This window comes from Parus major, chromosome 2 (assembly GCF_001522545.3).
Source record: "Parus major isolate Abel chromosome 2, Parus_major1.1, whole genome shotgun sequence".
In the NCBI taxonomy this organism is placed as follows: Eukaryota; Metazoa; Chordata; class Aves; order Passeriformes; family Paridae; genus Parus; species Parus major.
The window spans coordinates 104,698,782-104,716,745 of NC_031769.1; the positions used below are offsets into that span (position 1 = coordinate 104,698,782).

The 17,964-nt window shown below is 43.3% G+C and overlaps 1 protein-coding gene across 1 annotated transcript in view; it reads left to right on the plus strand.

Moving 5' to 3' along the window:
- The window catches only part of CABLES1 (Cdk5 and Abl enzyme substrate 1), a 70,749-nt gene extending 54,211 nt beyond the window's left edge, over window positions 1–16,538 (plus strand). Inside the window, exons 6-10 of the mRNA XM_015652524.1 lie at window positions 175–331; window positions 1,128–1,231; window positions 10,569–10,675; window positions 11,603–11,810; window positions 13,380–16,538. Of these exons, the coding sequence (XP_015508010.1) occupies window positions 175–331; window positions 1,128–1,231; window positions 10,569–10,675; window positions 11,603–11,810; window positions 13,380–13,520 (717 nt within the window). The 3' untranslated portion in view covers window positions 13,521–16,538. The remainder of the gene's footprint in view (window positions 1–174; window positions 332–1,127; window positions 1,232–10,568; window positions 10,676–11,602; window positions 11,811–13,379) is intronic.
- The last annotated feature ends 1,426 nt before the right edge of the window (window positions 16,539–17,964 follow it).

The following is a 17,964-nucleotide window of genomic DNA, read 5'->3' on the forward strand; positions in this document are numbered from 1 at the left end:
CAAATGTAGGTGACTGGTTTTTATTCATCTGTGCCTGACTACTGAATCCAGAAAATCCTCCACTAATTTGGCTTCTCTTGCTTCCAGTTGGAATGCACCAAAGGCATCCCACTGCATCTAAGCTGGGCTGAAAGTAACTGTCTGTCCATTCTGACTTTTATTTTTTTTTTTTAGACGGTTTCTTATACACAGTTCCTATTTCCCACCAATGCTCTGGGAACTCGGAGGAACACGATAGACTCCACCTCATCTTTCTCCCAATTTCGCAATGCAAGCCATCGTAGCCTTTCTTTGGGAAGAGCTAACAGCACCCAGGGGAGCATTGATGCAGGTAACTTCTCAAATAGCTCATTTTAACATCCTTGGGTACCCTGATGGTAGGCAGTTATTGCAAAGGACTGACATGTGTTTTAGTCCCCCCATGAGCTTAAACTAAATAAGATACAGTCTTCTGTTGCGGGTGCAGCACAGCTTATTCCATATTTGCTTAGAAAGCTTGTCTGTGGAGGATGGAAATTCCATAAACAAGCACGCTGGTCGTATCGACAGCCCCGATGGCACCCAGCATGCCTCCTCCTGCCAGCAGCATTGTTTGTCCCTCCTGCACCAGGCTCGTCCTTACCTTCCCTTGCCATGGAAAATTTACAGTGGCAACACAGAAGTCATGAGCTGAAGGTGTAAATTCCTCTTGTGACCTTTGTTAGGCTGGAAAGGGCTGTGTTTACAAAACCGGACACAAAACATAAGCCAAAGCACTATATGCTTAAAATACTTTGGCATGATAAATGAAACAAATCAAAACATCTGCTTGAACAGATGAAAACTTGTTGCCAGGAATAAAAGTCACTGTGGAGCTTGATGTAATTCTGCAGTTCTCTAAGCCCTAAATTCACATTTACCAGGTAATTTCTAAGCTCTAGGTCCACTATATCTTGGCAAATCATGTTAGTACAGAAATACTTAGAGTTGTCAAGACTTAGAGCAATTTTTCATCTCTTTAAAAAATCTTGAATGGAGATAATATGGTGAATTATCTGTGAATTCATTTGCCACTTCTGTTAAGTCCAGAGATTTCTTGGTGTAATGAATTCCTCTCAGAATTCTATATCTAAATTGTTGTTTTATAGGTAGCGACCTGGGAGACTTTGTTGAATACGACCCAAATCTTTTAGATGATCCCCAGTGGCCATGTGGCAAACATAAGCGGGTTTTAATATTTCCTTCCTATATGGTAAGTGATTTTGTGTAGGACAGAGAAATTCCAGTAACAAAATCCTGAAGGTGGAGGCTTCCTTTGGCAGTATTTTAAGAAGACTGTTATTATTTTTAATCTACTAATAAGAGCTGTTCGGAATGCTTTGTTCTAAATGACAGTTACTTCTCAAGACATGTTAAAACAAACTTGTGGAGGTATTACAAAAGCAAACACTTTCATTACTGCTGTATTTCATAAATGCTTTAGATGAAAGGCTTGTTCAAACAATGCACTCATTCTCTGGCATTCAGAGGAAAATTTATACTTCCTCAAACTGGCACCTATTACAAAATAGGAAGATGCCCATTGGGGTTTTTCTGAAGTCATGAAGTTACTCTGTGTTTTGATGCTAATCATTCACTTCTCTGAACAGCTTGGTTTCCCAGGTATTTATTTCACCATGGGAGAGTCCTTCCTTTAATTGCAGCAATTATGTGCAGAGCCTGTACATTTCTCACTATATCCAAACTCTTAACAATACAGACACATAACTGTTCCATGGTCTGTGCTCTGACTAAATGTTTTCTGTGGTGAGAGACTTCAGTAGCTTTTTGGTTTTTTTTTGATTGCTCCAAATCTGTAGATTAATATGGGAGGACTGTTGCAGGATGCAGTGCAGTCACACACATGTGAGCCTGTATCTGTCTGGGTTATACATCCAGAGTAATAATAGGCAGTAGGAAAAAGATTTAATTTTTTCCCCCAAAGTGGTGACCTACTACTCTTATCTATATACAGATACGATAGGATTTGAAACACTGAGGTCTAAAATACTGTCCATGTTCTTGTTTAATTTGGAACAGAAGACACTATTTAAGAAAGTGCTAATGTATGTAAAGGTACAGCCTTTGTATGTTCTCATCTGCCCCCCATCCCAGGGGAAATTTGGCTCTCCTTCTTTATTAGGCGCTCCTTCTTCAAAATAAGCTCTAAGTGTTTCATGGGGATTGAAGATTATCTCCTTGCTAGCAGGAATGTTCTGTCTATTGCACACAGAGGCTTAATTGAGTTCTAAAGCTGTGTTTATTCTAGATTTTCAAATGGGAAGTCGAGAATGTCCTCTGCTTACTTGCTGCCGGTTTTCCTTTAAGGGTTGGTGAGCTATTTTTTGGCATTTCTGTAGCTTTTATAGCAGCTGCATCTGTGTGGGAAAATATTTGTCAGGTTTTGATATGGTTACTGTCATGGTCAGGGAACCGTCTTCCCTCAAGGAGAAAGACATTGTTAGCCAACATCCAAAGGGAACAGAGCTCTAGCAGTCATGGCTGTGTTTCTGACCTTCCTCAGGCTGTGAGTGTCTGCCAGGTCCCCTAAAATCACCTGAGATCTTTGATCCCTTTTTAACTTGATGTTCTCATGGACATAGTTACGTGAGTCAAAATGGGGCAGCCAGGATGGCATCCTGCAAGGAAGTTCTCCATCCAGGAGAGGGTATTCAGTGCCACTTTTCTCTGTATGTTGGTTGACCAAAGCATTTCAAAGTCTTATATTTGTACTTCTGTTGTAAAAAGGAGCTGCCTGGGGATTTGAAAAGGGGTATGACTAGATGCCCTAAAGGTGAAAAATGGACTTCAAAGACAGTTATTTAAATCAATGTCATTGTTTGTCTAGAATATATTTGCATTGACAGGGATCTCCCTGATTTTTAATTTTCTCTAGGGATTAATCACCGCTGTGTCTGAAATAATGTCTTACTTGACAGTTGAGGGTTTTTTTCCTGAATTTGCCTTCCAGATATCACTTCTTCAGCACTGCCTGAGGGTCTGTGGGACTCCCATCTCCCTTTCTGAAGGCAGGCACTAATCTAAGAAGGGTTTGAAGGACATTAAGTGCTCTGTTTCTTTTGTTGAGGGGGATCCCAGGCAGGTGCCAAGGGCTCTGTCTTTGCCTTCCCACAGCAGAAGCAGCATAGCTGTGATGCCATGCAGCAGCTGCACAGCTTTGCAAGAAACTGAAGGGTAGATGGCTGTTCTTCAGTGCTCAGCTGAAAGATTTTATAACGTGCTGGTGCTTCTTTCAGCCAAGAGAAGGGAGAAAAAGTAGTGCTGGAGTGTTCTGGGAGCTTGCAGGTTAAGTAGGATTCTTCAGTTTGGGCGAAGGCTTGTTCATAGAGCCGAATATAAGGCCGTATTTGCCATGTAGGAGACTTTACTCACATCTGTTATAGGCTTTCTTGACTCTACTGGCATTCCCTCCCCCTCTTGCTGCAGTGCACATCAGTGTCAGCAAGAGCTTAATAGGTTCATAATTCCAAGTAATTTATCCCCCCCCAGATATAAAAATCGGTGCACACCGCAATTAAAGCAGATTGCAGTACGGGCCAGAGAGAGACCTGTGGTCTTTTCCTGACCATGCAGAGCCACTGCAGCAGTGCCAGCCCTCTGCCAAGTGCCTGCAGAGGCCGGGAGCTGGGTGGAATCTGGCTGTAATTGCTGCCTCTCGCAAGTGCCGGAGCAGCTGAGAGCGGCTCTGATGTCAGCGCCCAGCATTTTGTTGTGCGCGGAGAGCTGCAGCTTGTAATCAAAGTTTCGTTACTTGGCCAGGATTTAGCATTAATGCTTGACAGCTGCAAGCTTGTAGATATTCCCCTCACCCCTCCTTATGGATGTCAGAGCAGTTAATGGGGGGAAGGTGTGGAAGAGGAGTGGATGCTGGGCTGCGTCACTGCCTGCGGGATAGAGCTGCATGCACCGATATTACTCCCATGAGCCTGGCTTGTGCTTTGCAGGCCAGGATTTCTCCTCTGGGAGAGCTCTGTTGAGATCTGTGTGAATGCTGCATCAGTAAACACTGCAGGCTTTATCCTGAGGCATAAGACAGACAAAATGTGTGGTTGGTCCAGCTTGGAGTTTACTCAGAAATACATGCAACTCTGTGTGCTCAATTTTTGTGGAGCCTGAATTTATCATCACTGATGTTGACTTTATAGTCTTTTAATTTTACTGAGCTGAATTAGCCCTGACTCTTGCAGAGAGGTGTTAGCCGCAGGTCCTCAGCTGTTATCAAGGAGAAGCTGAGCTTCCTCCTTGCAGATGGCTCTGGGGAAGCAGAAGTGCTTTTGGTTTGGTCTGGTTTTTTTGTTTTGTTTTGTTTTGGTTTTTTGGTTTTTGTTTTTTTTGTAGTGAAGTCCTAGGCTTAACAGAGCATACACTTCCCTGTTGGATTTCTAAAAGTAATACCCATAAATTGCCTGTCAGGGGACAATTCTGAAAGTATTCTTCAATACTTTCCCAATACAAGTTCTATGACTTGTATTAATTGTATGAGTTGTATTCAAACTCTAGTCTGCCCTGGAGAAATTATTTCATTTTGTGTTGTCTTTGTAGGAGAGTCTGCAATCTCTGCCGCAATATAAACAGTAAGAGACAGAAAAAATTCATGCTGGGGGGTGGGGGGGAAGGGAAACATCATGTCATGGTTAACAGATGTCTTCCTGGCTGATACTGCTAAAACAGGAATTTGTGCAGATTCTTAAATCTCTCTAGAACAGGAACTTTATCTACCAGACTAAGCATTAATTTCTTTCCTCGAATCTCATGTTGGCTAGCATACGTACAGACTCATCAATGCCCCCCCCCGGTCTCTCTGCATTCTTTCCAGCACAAACTCCTTCTGTGCTGATCTAGAAAACTCATTCTCAACAGGCTTGAGGCTGTGGTGGTAACACAGGAGCACACTAGCTGGTCACTGTGTGCTGCCAAAACTTGCAGCAGAAGAAGGAAAGCCCAGATCAGCAGCACGTTAACTTTGAGTGACCCTTCTGTAGTCGCATCCCTGAAATATCCATCTATATCTGTGCTCAAGGGATACACGTGGAATTAGGTTTGGGTACTGAACTACAATGTCAGCGTGTTGGTTTAATTATATAAAAGCAAATTGACATCTCCACACCACTAATGAAAGAAGCATGTCACAAAAGTCTGCAGAGCTGTTGCAGTGCCTGTCTGGCAGCCTGCACTTGCCAGGTACTGTGTTAGTGGCGAGCACAGCCGGGCTGTGTTACCTAATATTAGTCCTCCAGTGTGATTTTAAAATTAGAACTGCTTGCTGCCCCAGCTCTTTGGTCTAACAAAAGCCCTGCATGATGATATAATGCATTTGGTCTCTCGTTCCCCCGTTCTGTCTTTCACAAGGAGCACCAAGGTCAGGCAGACTCCACTGCAGCCAGTGTCCTTCAGTGCTGTCACCCTGTTCTTCAAGCCACTTCCGTAGCTGTGTATTAAGTATCTCCAGACTGCTTTTTTGTCAGCTACTGACCTTGTTCCCAAAAGTCTCAGGGAGCAGAGGATAGCAGTGGTAGATAATCATATATAAATCTTGTGCTCTATGCATTTGACTCTAGTAAACAACTATATTGAGAATAATTCCATAGTGTTAACAATATAAAATAAACTGGTTTCCATCCATGTACTTAATTACAGAGAGGCAGTTTGGAGACTATTTGCCTTGTGAAATTCAAAATCTTTCAGTTTAAGGTCCTTGAATGTTAATAACTTTGTAACAACAGAAACATCTTATTTTAGCCTTATCTTTTCCCTTTTTAGAATTTTATTTATAATTTGGAATAACTCCCGTTTCCCCTCATAGTTTAAAGTCTTCTCTCTATTAGGATTTCCCATATACATATGCATCATAAACCATAAGTATACGAATTAGGTTACTAGCAGTTGACAGGTACGTAGCAGGTCACCTAAGGGATGCACTAAAGTAGTCAGAGAGTGAAGGGTTATTGACTGCTTTCCTCTTCTTGTGTGGCTGAGAACTTATCAGTGACCTACCAAAGCATCTGTTTCAGGTATCAGTCTTCTGTCTGCTCTCTGTGAAGTAGATTTACATGGGGTACACAGTAACAACAGCTGAAGAGAGCCTATCATACATCTTTCATTTTATTCACCTATTTTAGTCTGATTTTATCCTTCTTAAGCTAAGAGATAGAGGCATCCAAGCCTAGATCATCTTTTACTGGTTGCGTGCCAAAGTAGGATTTATTTTCAACAATATTTCATCCTGCCAGTCTTTCCAACCATTTCAGGCATTCTCTCTCCTCTCATATTTATGAAACTATATATACAGCTTTCCTATGAGAAAGCAGCTGCTTGAAAACGCTTGTGAATAGCACGCGAGCTGAGCTCCCAAGTTCAAAACTGCCAGCCACGCAAAAAGTGTGCAGAGTAGAGACTTGGGCCGAAGCGTTTATCACGCTGTCCAGGCATCTGTCAGCTGCCATATATCAGGGCTTTCATTTGTCTTGTGCAGCTTCCATTGCCAAAGTAAAATATACATACACAGATTTGTATACAGGGAACGTAACAGAGCCCACGAAGGAGTTTTGCTGAATGCTGAACTGAAATGTGTTCCGTGCAAATAAGCTGTGAGAAACAAGACAGACGGTTCTGGATGACAGAAGTTAAAAACACTGGAGATTAGAGTATGAGAGAGACAGTTTAGTAGTTCCCAGTGCCTTGTTCTTGTGTCTGACAGCTCTGGGAGTACAGAGTGCCTGCCTGGTAGGGAATAATATTATGTATAAGAAAGCATGTTTGGATAGAGAAAAGCTGTGCTCCTTTTAGGGAAATATTTGAAAACCCTTCCTGAAATTTGGAGCATCAGTATTATCAGAGCCCTGACCCAGGCAATACCAGAATTGTCCTGGACAGACAGTCATGTGTTTTCCTTCACATGGCAGCTTCATGTGGACCATGCAGGCAGCTCAAGTGCAGTGAGGTGGCCTAAAACAGAAGAGAAGCGTAAACGCTGAGCAGGGAGCAGGCACAGAAGGATGATGTTGTGTCCAAGCCCTCCTTTGTCAGATCCCAGCTGGTTCTTGTGGGTTGCTAGACCACCCCAGAGCTTTCTTCCACTCCCTTACTGGTGGGCAGGGGCAGCAGTGGGGGTTGCTGCTCTGTGGCAAGCTGTTTGTAGGGTGCATGAGATACCCTGGGCAGGTTCAGGACTGGGGACCAAGATTCCTATCTAGCCTCATGAGTGCTGTGCCGCAGCAACAGGGGGTACTCAGGTGCCTGCTCAGAAACCATTTGGAAGGATAGCTGATTTGATCACTCAACAGATGCTAATACCCAGCATTGCTTTTAAACTGCTTCTCAACAGATATTTTCTAGGAGTATTTTCTGCCTGTCTCTCTGCTGGGCATTTCTGTAGGTATCAGCTGTAAAAGCAGCATCCTGTTGCTCAATGTTCAGCTTCTGCAGCAGCTGTGAAGGAAAAAAAAAAAACAAGGGACAAAAAAGTAAACTTGCACAAGTCCTTTCCTTGAGAATAAGGGCAGTTAGCTGAGCTCTCCAGCATGGCACTGACAAGATGAGGCAGCTGCCTTAGAGCCAGTGTGTTCAAACATGCTGCCGTTATCCTGTTACATGAATCAAAACCAGCACACACCAGCTTTCATCTGGATTTCATTACTGTGATTTGTATTGTAGAGACTGTTGTCTCACAGGAAGCGGCAGTATTCAGAGTTGGAGAGGGGGAGATCCTTATCAACAGGACAGAATTGACAAATCTCCATGTTTAAAAATAACCATACCTCTTTACTGTTCTCAGTTTTAAGCTGTCTGCTTAGTCTCAAGCCTCTGAGCACTTTGCTTTAAATGAAATTTTTTAAAAGAGCTTTTCTCCTTCCAAAGAGAATATAGCTGAATTCTGGCAAACCTCCCACAGGCTGGAGGAGTCCCAGGTAAAACAAGTCGGTGCCTGCAGAGCAGCCATGGGGAAAGGTGCATCCCAGGGGGCTGCTGCTGCAGCTGAGTGGCAGAGCCCAGGGCTCGCTCCCCCTCTGCACAGTGGCCCCCAGAGCCACCCTGACACCCACTTGTTAGAGCTGAAAGCAGCTGAAACTTGGTGTCTGGCACAACTCCTGTGCAGGCCTTCAGCCGAGTCTGGAGGATGGACAGACACTCCCTCCCTCTGCTGCTGTGCCCTTTCTGTGGGGAGTGGTTTCTGTTGTGCACATAAGCAAAAGAAGAAGATAACCTGGAGAGAGCTAAAAACAAGTTAATTAAGATAAAACTGTGAGCTCTGTGGTAATGAAGAACAAACAACGGGCCCTTAGGTAGTGATGCATGAAATAGTGTCAAGTAGCTTTGCACAGTAACACTGAGCTCCCTATTTGTAGGATTGTCCAAGACAACTGAAAATACTGGTAGTAACTAAAATCATCTTTATGTTTAATAGGAAATATATGGTTAGCATTGCTAGTTTGTAAGCAAGAGCAGCATGAACCCCTGTTTCTATACCCTGAGTAGCAGACAGCAGTGGTCAAAATTAGATGTGGCTTGTTTTAGTGTCCTCTTGCAGCAGCACCAAGAGGAAGCCTCTTAACACATAAAACTCCCAGTGTATCTGTACATCAGCAGCACCCAGCTTGCTGATGATCCTTTGGCAACAATACCAAGGAGTAGGCAGGCAGGCTGCAACATTCCAGGGAAAGAAGGGAAAAGGGATAGTTGTTAAGATCTTAATTCTTCTGCTTTAGAGGTCTGAGGCCTGCCAGGTGAGATGAAGCATGTCAGAAGCCGTCTGCAGCGAGGAACCACGGCTGCATGGTGTGTGTATACATCCTTCCAGCCTCAGTGGGGGTAAAACCAGGCAGGCCCACACATTCCATTGAAGGATTTCCCACTGATCCTGGGTAGGGCAAGGCTTCTCCTCCCGGTCTTTTCCTCTCTTCCTTTTATTCAGGTGTGGCAGCACATTGCCTGCTTCAGCATCAAGGCAGCTTATGAATTTTTAACCTCAGGGGCACTGCACTGTCTGCCTGAACCTGCAGTCAGACTCATCCATACACATGCAGGGATGCAGGTGTGGCTGAAGAGTGTTGGTGTGGCAGAATTGCCCATGTTTTAAAACGTGTTCATGACCATAACAACATCCTGTGGCAAAAACTTGGGGTTTTCCTCTCTATTATGTTTGCCTCAAATACTGCTGGGCCCTATTCAGGTGAAACACACACTCTGCTCTGTTTCAAAATCCTAGTAAGTCAGTACCATATCTCCTAAATAAAGTGCAGGAAAAGTTAGGTGTGTTTTATACTCCTTCATGCTTATTTTGGAAACAGAACAACATGACTGGATAAAGAGAATTATCTGGTTTCTCTCTAGAGCCATTGCACTTTGTATTCCCCAAGCCCTTCCATATATTATTTTAATTATAAAAAAAATGTCTGAAAGCATATTCAGTCACTCTTTTTGACTGATTTCAATTCCCATGAGGATATATTACAACAGAGCTCCACCTTCTATAAAGGCATAATATACAGCAAGGGTTTTGCATGCCCCTTTCCACCTCTTGTTGTTTGGTGTTAACAGCCCTTTGCTGTAATACAGGTTAATCAAAACCAGAAGGGAAATACTGTTTTATGAGCAGGAGAATTCACTGCACTATCCACTGCTGCTCTTTTACACGATTGAGGCTGGCAGGGAGCTGCTGGATGCCTGGGGACCAGGCTGTCCCCCAGGTGCCCAAGCTGAGGCTCCTCTCCCTTTCTGTCCAATGGGCAGAACTGCCATAGCTTGGAAGAGAATTTACACATTCCCAAAAGAAAGGTTGGTTTGTTGTTGAGCTGTTAGATTTTGTCCAGGTGAATGATGACAGAGGATTTGGGCAGAGTGCTATCTGAACAAAGACTAAGAGAACAAGAGAAGTGCTGGACACCCACAGATGCACGTGCTGTGTTGGCCAGGAGAACTCTCTGCAAATTGGGGAGATTCCTTAGTCTGTAACAGGAAGCCCAAAGGAGACAGACAGCTGTACACTTTGAATGTTGTCCTTACTCTTTTGTCCATTTGCTGCCTAACTTACCGCAGCATTGCTGCCTTCCACTCTACTGAGTGACCTGCTATACAAGCTGATTACTTACTTTATCATAAATGTATGCTGCAGCAGTCAAAATTTGTTTAAAAGTGGTTTCTTTAAAGAATCAATTAGAGAGAAACTCAGAATGGATCTCAGAACCACATGGAGGTATGCACCAAAATCTAGTCATCATATCAGTTATTGTGATGATTTTTTTTTATCTTACAAGACTTCTCAGGTGGGTTTCATCCACACACATTTATCTTAAACTCACTCTTAGCAATACTTGGAGGATGCTAATGAGGTATGTATTGTTCAAGGCTTGAACAGGTTACTTGTTTTGTCAGCCACAAATAAATAGTTGCCTTAGTTCAGACTTCATTTTCCTGTCTGCTGAAAGCATTGGGACTGACTGGCACTTGTTTGGGATTTCCTGTTTCTGGGAATCGAGTGATCTTCTTTGTTACAAACTAAAAGAGTAATTTTCTCTTGATGTGTGTTACAGACCACGGTCATAGACTATGTGAAGCCATCAGATCTCAAGAAGGACATGAATGAGACTTTTAAGGAGAAGTTCCCTCACATCAAGCTAACCCTCAGTAAAATAAGAAGGTACGTTGCAAAGCTCAGTAAGGCTGCAACGTGATGCAGCTGTCTCACATGTCAGTGCAATTCCTGCTGTACTTGAGAGGAAGCACAGCTCTGATTGATCTTCCAGGAGCAGTGACCAGCAGAGGTGCAGAGTAAGTCAGATGATTGCTTTGATTACTGGGATGAGTAAACAGGATAGAGGAATGTGTAAACATGCACTGGTCAAGTGTCAAACACAGCATCTAACAGGATGAGGATGAGAGCTGGGCATGCACTATATTAAAATACTCAAAAAAATAACATAGGGGTCTCTAAGCTCATGGCACTTGGCTTAAAAAGAGACTGAGGAAAGAGAAGTGCTGACTTTTGTGCCTTGGCCAGAAGCAAAAAGAGTAGTTGGCTTCACAGCAGAGTTGTAATATTCCATCTCTGTTTCTGGTGTAGCAGGCTAGACATACTGCTCCACTGAAGTAATAATAATTTCATTTGACCCTAGTGGCCAGAAGGACACTGAGCCACACTGCTCAGAAACCAGGCAGTGCTGCAGTAGATGGACAGAACTGTCAGTTTGGATTTGACCGGCCATATCCCGCAGCAAAAGCAGCGTACAGAGCACCAGTAATGAAAGTGTTATTATGATATAAATATATATATGCTAAACAAATGTATGCAGTGTAGGACCTCTGATAAAATATTGTTGCTAAAAATGTCTGAGCTTTTTTGGTTGCTTTTATAGTTTGACACAACTGTCTCTTGGGGGCAGTGCGGGTGATGTAGAAATTTGCCATGAAATGTGCCCCCAAAACAGAATAAGGGTATCTGCCCAGCAAATTATGTTTTCCCTGCAATTTGACTCAGGAGGAATCTCTGAAAGCGTGGCTCTTAGGGTGAAAGGAGAAATGCTTTAAAATTCACCTCACGGCATATTTGTCTGGTCTCTTTACTCAGCTTGAAGAGAGAAATGCGCAAGCTTGCTCAAGAAGAATGTGGTTTTGAAGAGCCCACAGTGGCCATGGCCTTTGTCTACTTTGAGAAGCTCGCTCTCAAGGGGAAGCTGAACAAGCAGAATAGAAAGCTTTGTGCTGGAGCTTGTGTTCTTTTAGCAGCCAAAATTGGCAGTGACCTCAGAAAACATGAAGTCAAGCATCTTATAGATGTACGTATCTATAGGACTCCAGTGTTCCCTCTGCATGAAGTGCCAGTGTGTGGTCTGTACAAGTCTGTTTGTCAGTGGACATGCTCTCCTCTAGGCTTCCAGCTGTACAGCCAGCTAAATATCTTTTCTTGTTACGCATTTTTGTGGAAGCAGTAGTGATCAATGTCCCTGCAGAAGTGTGGGAAGCTTGTTTGATGGGATAGAAGGTCCTGGTGTCAGATACTGTGAGGTTTGAGGTGCATCTGACTGTCATTCTGGCAATATAAGGCACCAAGTGAACCTTCAGGAAATTAATTTTGCTTTTATCTGTGTTTTCAGGAGTGTCAGTAAGGATTTTCCTTTGGGAATTAAATGCAGATACTAATTTCAAATGGAGTCCAGTAGACATTTGTATTTCTTTTGTTAAGTTCAGCTTTTGGGTGAGAAAGCCTAAGGAGGTGTTCCCATTAGAACACCTCAGTCCAGATGTTTTTTGCAGGGGGTGGGTCTTCTACCCACTTCACATGAAAGAGGTAACATGGGGGTGGGTGTTATGTCATAATCCTCTGCAAGCACCTATATATACCAATATGATTTAATGCTACAGAAAGTTAGGCTGGTGTCTTGGTATGTGGCTACAACCAGCTCACTCAATGGAAGAGACATGGGATCATGGATGGGGGGCAAGGCTGGACTCATGCCCTCCTCCTGCAGTCACAGAGCTGGGCTGACAGTCAGTTTGTTAGAAAGCCCTCTGAATAATTACAAATTAAAAAAAAAATCAGCCAAGTGGAACTAGAAGATCTGGCCTCTCTTGCTATCTTGAAACATCGGCCCATCCATAATACATTGAACTTTGCAGTAGACCCAGTGGGCAGAGAAGTAGCAAGCCAGGGAGATCCTAAGAGGATGAGGGGTGGAAATATCCCTGAGCAATTGGTTACAAGCCTGCTTGTAGCATCCACATCCAGTGAAAACACCAGAACCAATGGGAGGTTTAGTACCTTACAGCACAAAAACAACTATAAAACCCATCTCATCCCTCCTGAGGATAGCAGTTTCTATTATTCACTGTTCTTATGACACCTTCTGCCTCAGAAGTATTAAAATCAAATTGTGACAGAATCATTTCCCCAACAGAGCGTTGTAGCACAGCCTAACGCTGAAAGGAAAACTAGTGATTTCAAGGAGTGCAGGAAATTTGTGGACAATTACAAGATGCGTGTCTCCCATTACACAAGTGATTTTGATGTTTGCATGAAGCCAGGAATTTCCTGTTGCTGCAGTGGTAATCGCTGTGATCGTTAGGAGATGTATCTGCTCACAGTGGAATGAGTGAAGTGACGAACGTGTCAGAAATAGCACGGCTGGCTGAGCTCTATGAGTTCACCTTCACAGTAAGGATTGGGTACATCCAGTTCACACAGCTCTGATTTCCTAAAGCTAGAGCCATGCAAGTCCATCAGGACTGAAGTTTAATGACAGCAGCATGCGTGTTTTGAATAATGTCATTTGTGGGAAAGCTCTAGGAAGGCAAACCCTCATTGAATTTTTGTTAATTTGTTTTTTTCCCCTCGGCTGTGGTTGCAGAAACTGGAAGAGAAGTTCCGGCTGAACAGGCGAGAGCTGATCGCCTTCGAGTTCCCGGTGCTGGTGGCCTTGGAATTCGCTCTCCACCTTCCCGAGCACGAGGTGATGCCGCACTACAGACGCTTGGTGCAGAACTCCTAGCGCTGGCTGCCCGGTGGGGAAGGGGCTCCCGACTGTTCCCGCTTGGCTCTCCCGAGCCGCAGTTACTACTGGAAATGCAAAATCAGACTCCTAACACTTCGCTCTCTCTCCCCCCCTAAAACAGTTTTTCTGGCTACAGGAAATACTGCATCGACTCTTGGCTTTGACGAATTTATGTATCGTTACTTTCTCAAAGCAGGTGAAGACTGAGCTGTTGGTAAATAGTTCACGTGCTGAAACTGGGTGGCAACTGACCCTACCTGTAGGGACTACAGCTATAAAAGTAGGCAAAAATTAGAAGGGCAGCCTCCATGACCACCCCTCTCTTCATCACACAAACCCTGGAAGCCCACTGAGTGCATTCTCGTAGCGCTTTTTCTACAGACCTGCTGCAAATTCCAAGAGGACTTCTTAAAGTGCAAAAGCTTTTAACGAAGATATCTTCACTGTGTCAAAAAGAATGTGCCAATCTATTTTTGTATCAGCAATTGAAAGTGCACTTTTTCCTGTGGGGTATTTGTGTGTGTATCCGTGTGTGTGTGTGCGTGTGCGACGCCGAACTGATCTCAGTCCAGGTGGTTGGCTTAGCTGTTTCCAAGTGTATCAGTTACTGATGGTGAAGATCAAGGTGACCTTACACGTTTACTTCTTGAAAAATGTAACTACTGGAAAAGTGGTAAATGGGATCATTTTTGGACACTTGGGTTTTTTTTATTCTCTGATCTTTCCAACATTGTACCATTGAAAGGATTACACTACTACTACTACTGCGAGAGAAGGATCAGCAACTGACCTTAAGTTTTCAGTCATGTTTGTGGTAAAGATGAAAGCATTAGTATAAGATTTCTGTGTCATGTTTTTTAAAAATATCTTGTGTTAAGCCACATGCATATTTTTAACCTTCGCACTTTTCCCACTGTGGAGATGGTTAGACTTGCACTCTGTAGTGTTGTATTTCTGTGCTCTATGTTAGAGTGCGTAATAAGCACATTTATTGTGCTCTATCTTAAAACAGTGTTTTATTAAAAAAAAAAAAAAGAGTAGGGCTCAGCAGTATAACGGGTGTCTTAAGGCTCCAACAGCAGGGGCATCAGCCATTATAGTTTTGGGGTTTTAATTAGGATTGACTGTGCAAAACCTAAGATCTGTGCCCACTGAGATTCAGTTCCTTTAGACATTGCAGTACTGGAGTTTTATGGTAAAACTTCTTGCAGCTTCCCTGGTTCTGACTGGACACCCAGAGAGCTCACAGGCATTATCCAAGCTCCTGATGCTATATGCACACAAAGCTGATGCCATGCTGATGGACATGGTTCAATTGCTATTATCATGTGGGATTCCACCCCTGCCCAATCTTCTCCTGTGCCGGTTCACTTACCAAGCCTTGCCCTCAACGTGCCCCACATGGATCCACTAAAGTCAAGTTATTACATTTGTGGTAATTATAAAATAAATAATAGTCTCAACTGTGAGATTTCAGCTGAAGCCTTACCTCTCTAAGTTTAGGAGTGCTTGCTCAGAGTATGGAAGGGGCTTGTGAGCAGAATGCAGAGAAGTGGGACATACCAGAGGATGCAAACACACTAATGCTTACTTTCTTTCACTCTTACTTTAATCAGTTTTACTATTTCCTTCAGTTAGGCCAGGAAACATCCAGTTTCTTTACCAGCTTTGATTCCTTTAAATTCTAGTATGAAAAAAGCCTGCATACAGTTTCTCTACAGGATCTGGAAAGGTTACACGTCAGGACAAACGGGGCATTTGTTTGATGTTACTGCTCTTCCCCCATTCTAAAGGGGCGGGTGACTATACTAGCTTACAGTTATTATTAATACTTACCTGATTACTGATATAGATACATTCCAACAGGGTTGGGGAGGAGGGGATGAAGAGGAAAGTGTGCACTTAAACCTTCCCAGTGTAACACCCCGTGTCGCTGCAACGCACGCGTCACTCAGCCAGCTGCAAAGTGAAGGGAGGGGGGCCCTTGACAGCACTCTTACTCCCTCCTCCTCCTTCTCCTGGCCCCCACACAGCCATGGAACAGTGGAGGCAAGAGCCTGGAGCACACCTGGAGCCTGCAGCTGCCTTGCTGGTTTATTCAGACCAAAAAGGCAGTGGGTGTAGTGTGGACCTATGATCCAAAACAGTCTGTGGGTCAGCTAGGAGGGCTTCCGCCCTTGGCCCTATCCCTTTCCACCCAAATTGTGTATATACATTCAAGATTTCTTTCTGATTGCAGAGATCTGTTTCTAATAGCCACCACTCAAGACTAAGCAGAAGCTTTACCTTTCCACAAAGGCTTCTCCCTTTTGCTTTTGAGTCTGATTTTTTTTCTTATATTGCTTTATAGCATTGCAGGGAAAAAGAAAATTGTGATTGCAAGATGCAGACTAAAGAATGACAGTCTTATAGTAGTCTTTAGAGATGCTATTGAATCAAGCTGTCACATTTTTTGCCTTCTGTGCTGCTACCCAGCCCTCATCTACAGTTTACACAGATTTCTGGGATGAAATCTGATTGCTGGAGACTTTCTGCTTTTCATTGTCGTTGCTGTTGTTTTGGGGGCGGAAAAGGGTTTCAGAGTGATGTTCAGTTACAGTTTGAATGTGGAATAAACACTTAAGGTGGTGATGATGTTGCACTGTTCACTTAGGAACGTATATAAAGCCATATGTTGCTAGATCTCAGAGCACAAAGCTTGGTCAGTACAATTATGATTAGGACAATGGGCAGAAGTTTCCCCCCTTTTCTGCCCAACCTTGGGAAAATTCAGACTGAAGAGGTAGAGAAAATCTGTACCAAACAAAAAACATGTTGATTGTTTTCTTTTGTCTTACATGGCAATGAGTGTTGATTTACAAATGATTTTAGGTTCAACTTTAAATAGTTTGGGAAAATAATCCATTCCATATAACTTGTTCTGTTTTGAAATTATATACCGTACACTCTACCATGCAGAGTTTATTCCTTTTCTAAAAAAAAATGAATAAAATTTTAAAAAAATTGAAAAACACAGACTCTTTTCCACCAGTGACAGTATGTCAAATGATTCTGTCTCTCATCTGTTTGTGAAAAGTGCTTTTGTTTTGTCTCCCCCTGGGACACATGGCTGCTTATTAATAAGCCAGTGGTGGGATTGCCAAAGGACCTTGGCCATCTCCTGGTATTCAGCTCCCTGCAGGGCCCTCACTTCAAACATTTTCCCTCCATTCAAGATCATAACCTTCTTCCCAGACTGTTGTTTTGGGTTTGTTGGGATTTTAAGCCCTTCTTTTTTGGCAACACCTGGAGATGCCAGAAGCAGGGTCTCTGAGTCCCAGCTGTGGGTATGCCAGAGGATGAGGCAAAGGCAGCTCCTCAGCACTGTTCATACCTCATGACCCCTTGTTCACAGGAGAATTAGGAATGCATTACTTTGGTTTATCACAGGTAAAACAGCCCACGTGCCAGTTGTGGTTCACAAGCAGCTGCTACCTCTTTGGAGGCTGAAAGTTGTGTTTTGGACATTTGTGTGTTGCACACCCAGTTACCCACCATGTGTTTGCATTCAAGATACGTTTTTTACACCTACAACAGCCCCTAAATCCAATGCCTATCTAGGTGGTTTCACCAAACACACCTATTAGCTTGTATTTTCATTCCATATTAATAAAGTTATGGAAAAGGTTTGCCTCTCTACCTATCACTCCAGAGACCCACAGCTTTAAATCATATTTGTGACAATGCAAACATTACCATGATTTACACAGACTTCAGAACATGCAAACATACAGAAAAATACTTGGCAATCATTTTCCTAAGGTACTTATTAGCTTGCAATGGCTTATTTGGGATAGTTTGTAACATATCTAAATGACACAACTTCAGCTAATTGCTCCAGCCTCCTAAAATACAGAGCATGAGACTTGTGTGGAAGCAGTGAGGAGTGGTTTGCTAAGACAGGATTGCACCTTCCCACGATGCTAAAGGATTTTGGCACCAGGCCCCACAATAAACATGTAAAAATACACAAACAAGGTAAAAGTAGTTGAGCGAGGTGAGAGACTGAGCAATCGGAGTAACAATGCCAACATCACTAGACTGAAATCTGTCCAGGTTGCACCTTTGGGAAGGCATGAGAGTGTGGGAAGCAGATTTGAACTTAATTTGTTCATCTCCCATTGCAAATTGCACTGCAGAGGGAGGAAAAAAAGAGAGAAAAAAACATCAGGTGTGTCCTGTTGTATGTTGTATGCAAAGCAAAAAGGCCTTTGCAAAATCCTAAACTGTGATCCTTCCCACTGACTTCATGTGAACCTGTAACAGCCAGAGACCCCCACCTCAGACTGGAACCTGATGGTCCAGATGAGCTCAGAGGAGAGCTCTTCAGTCCCTGAGAAAAATCAACAAACATACACCCTGCCCAGACCCCAGCAGGACCAACAGAGAGAGAAGAGAAGCG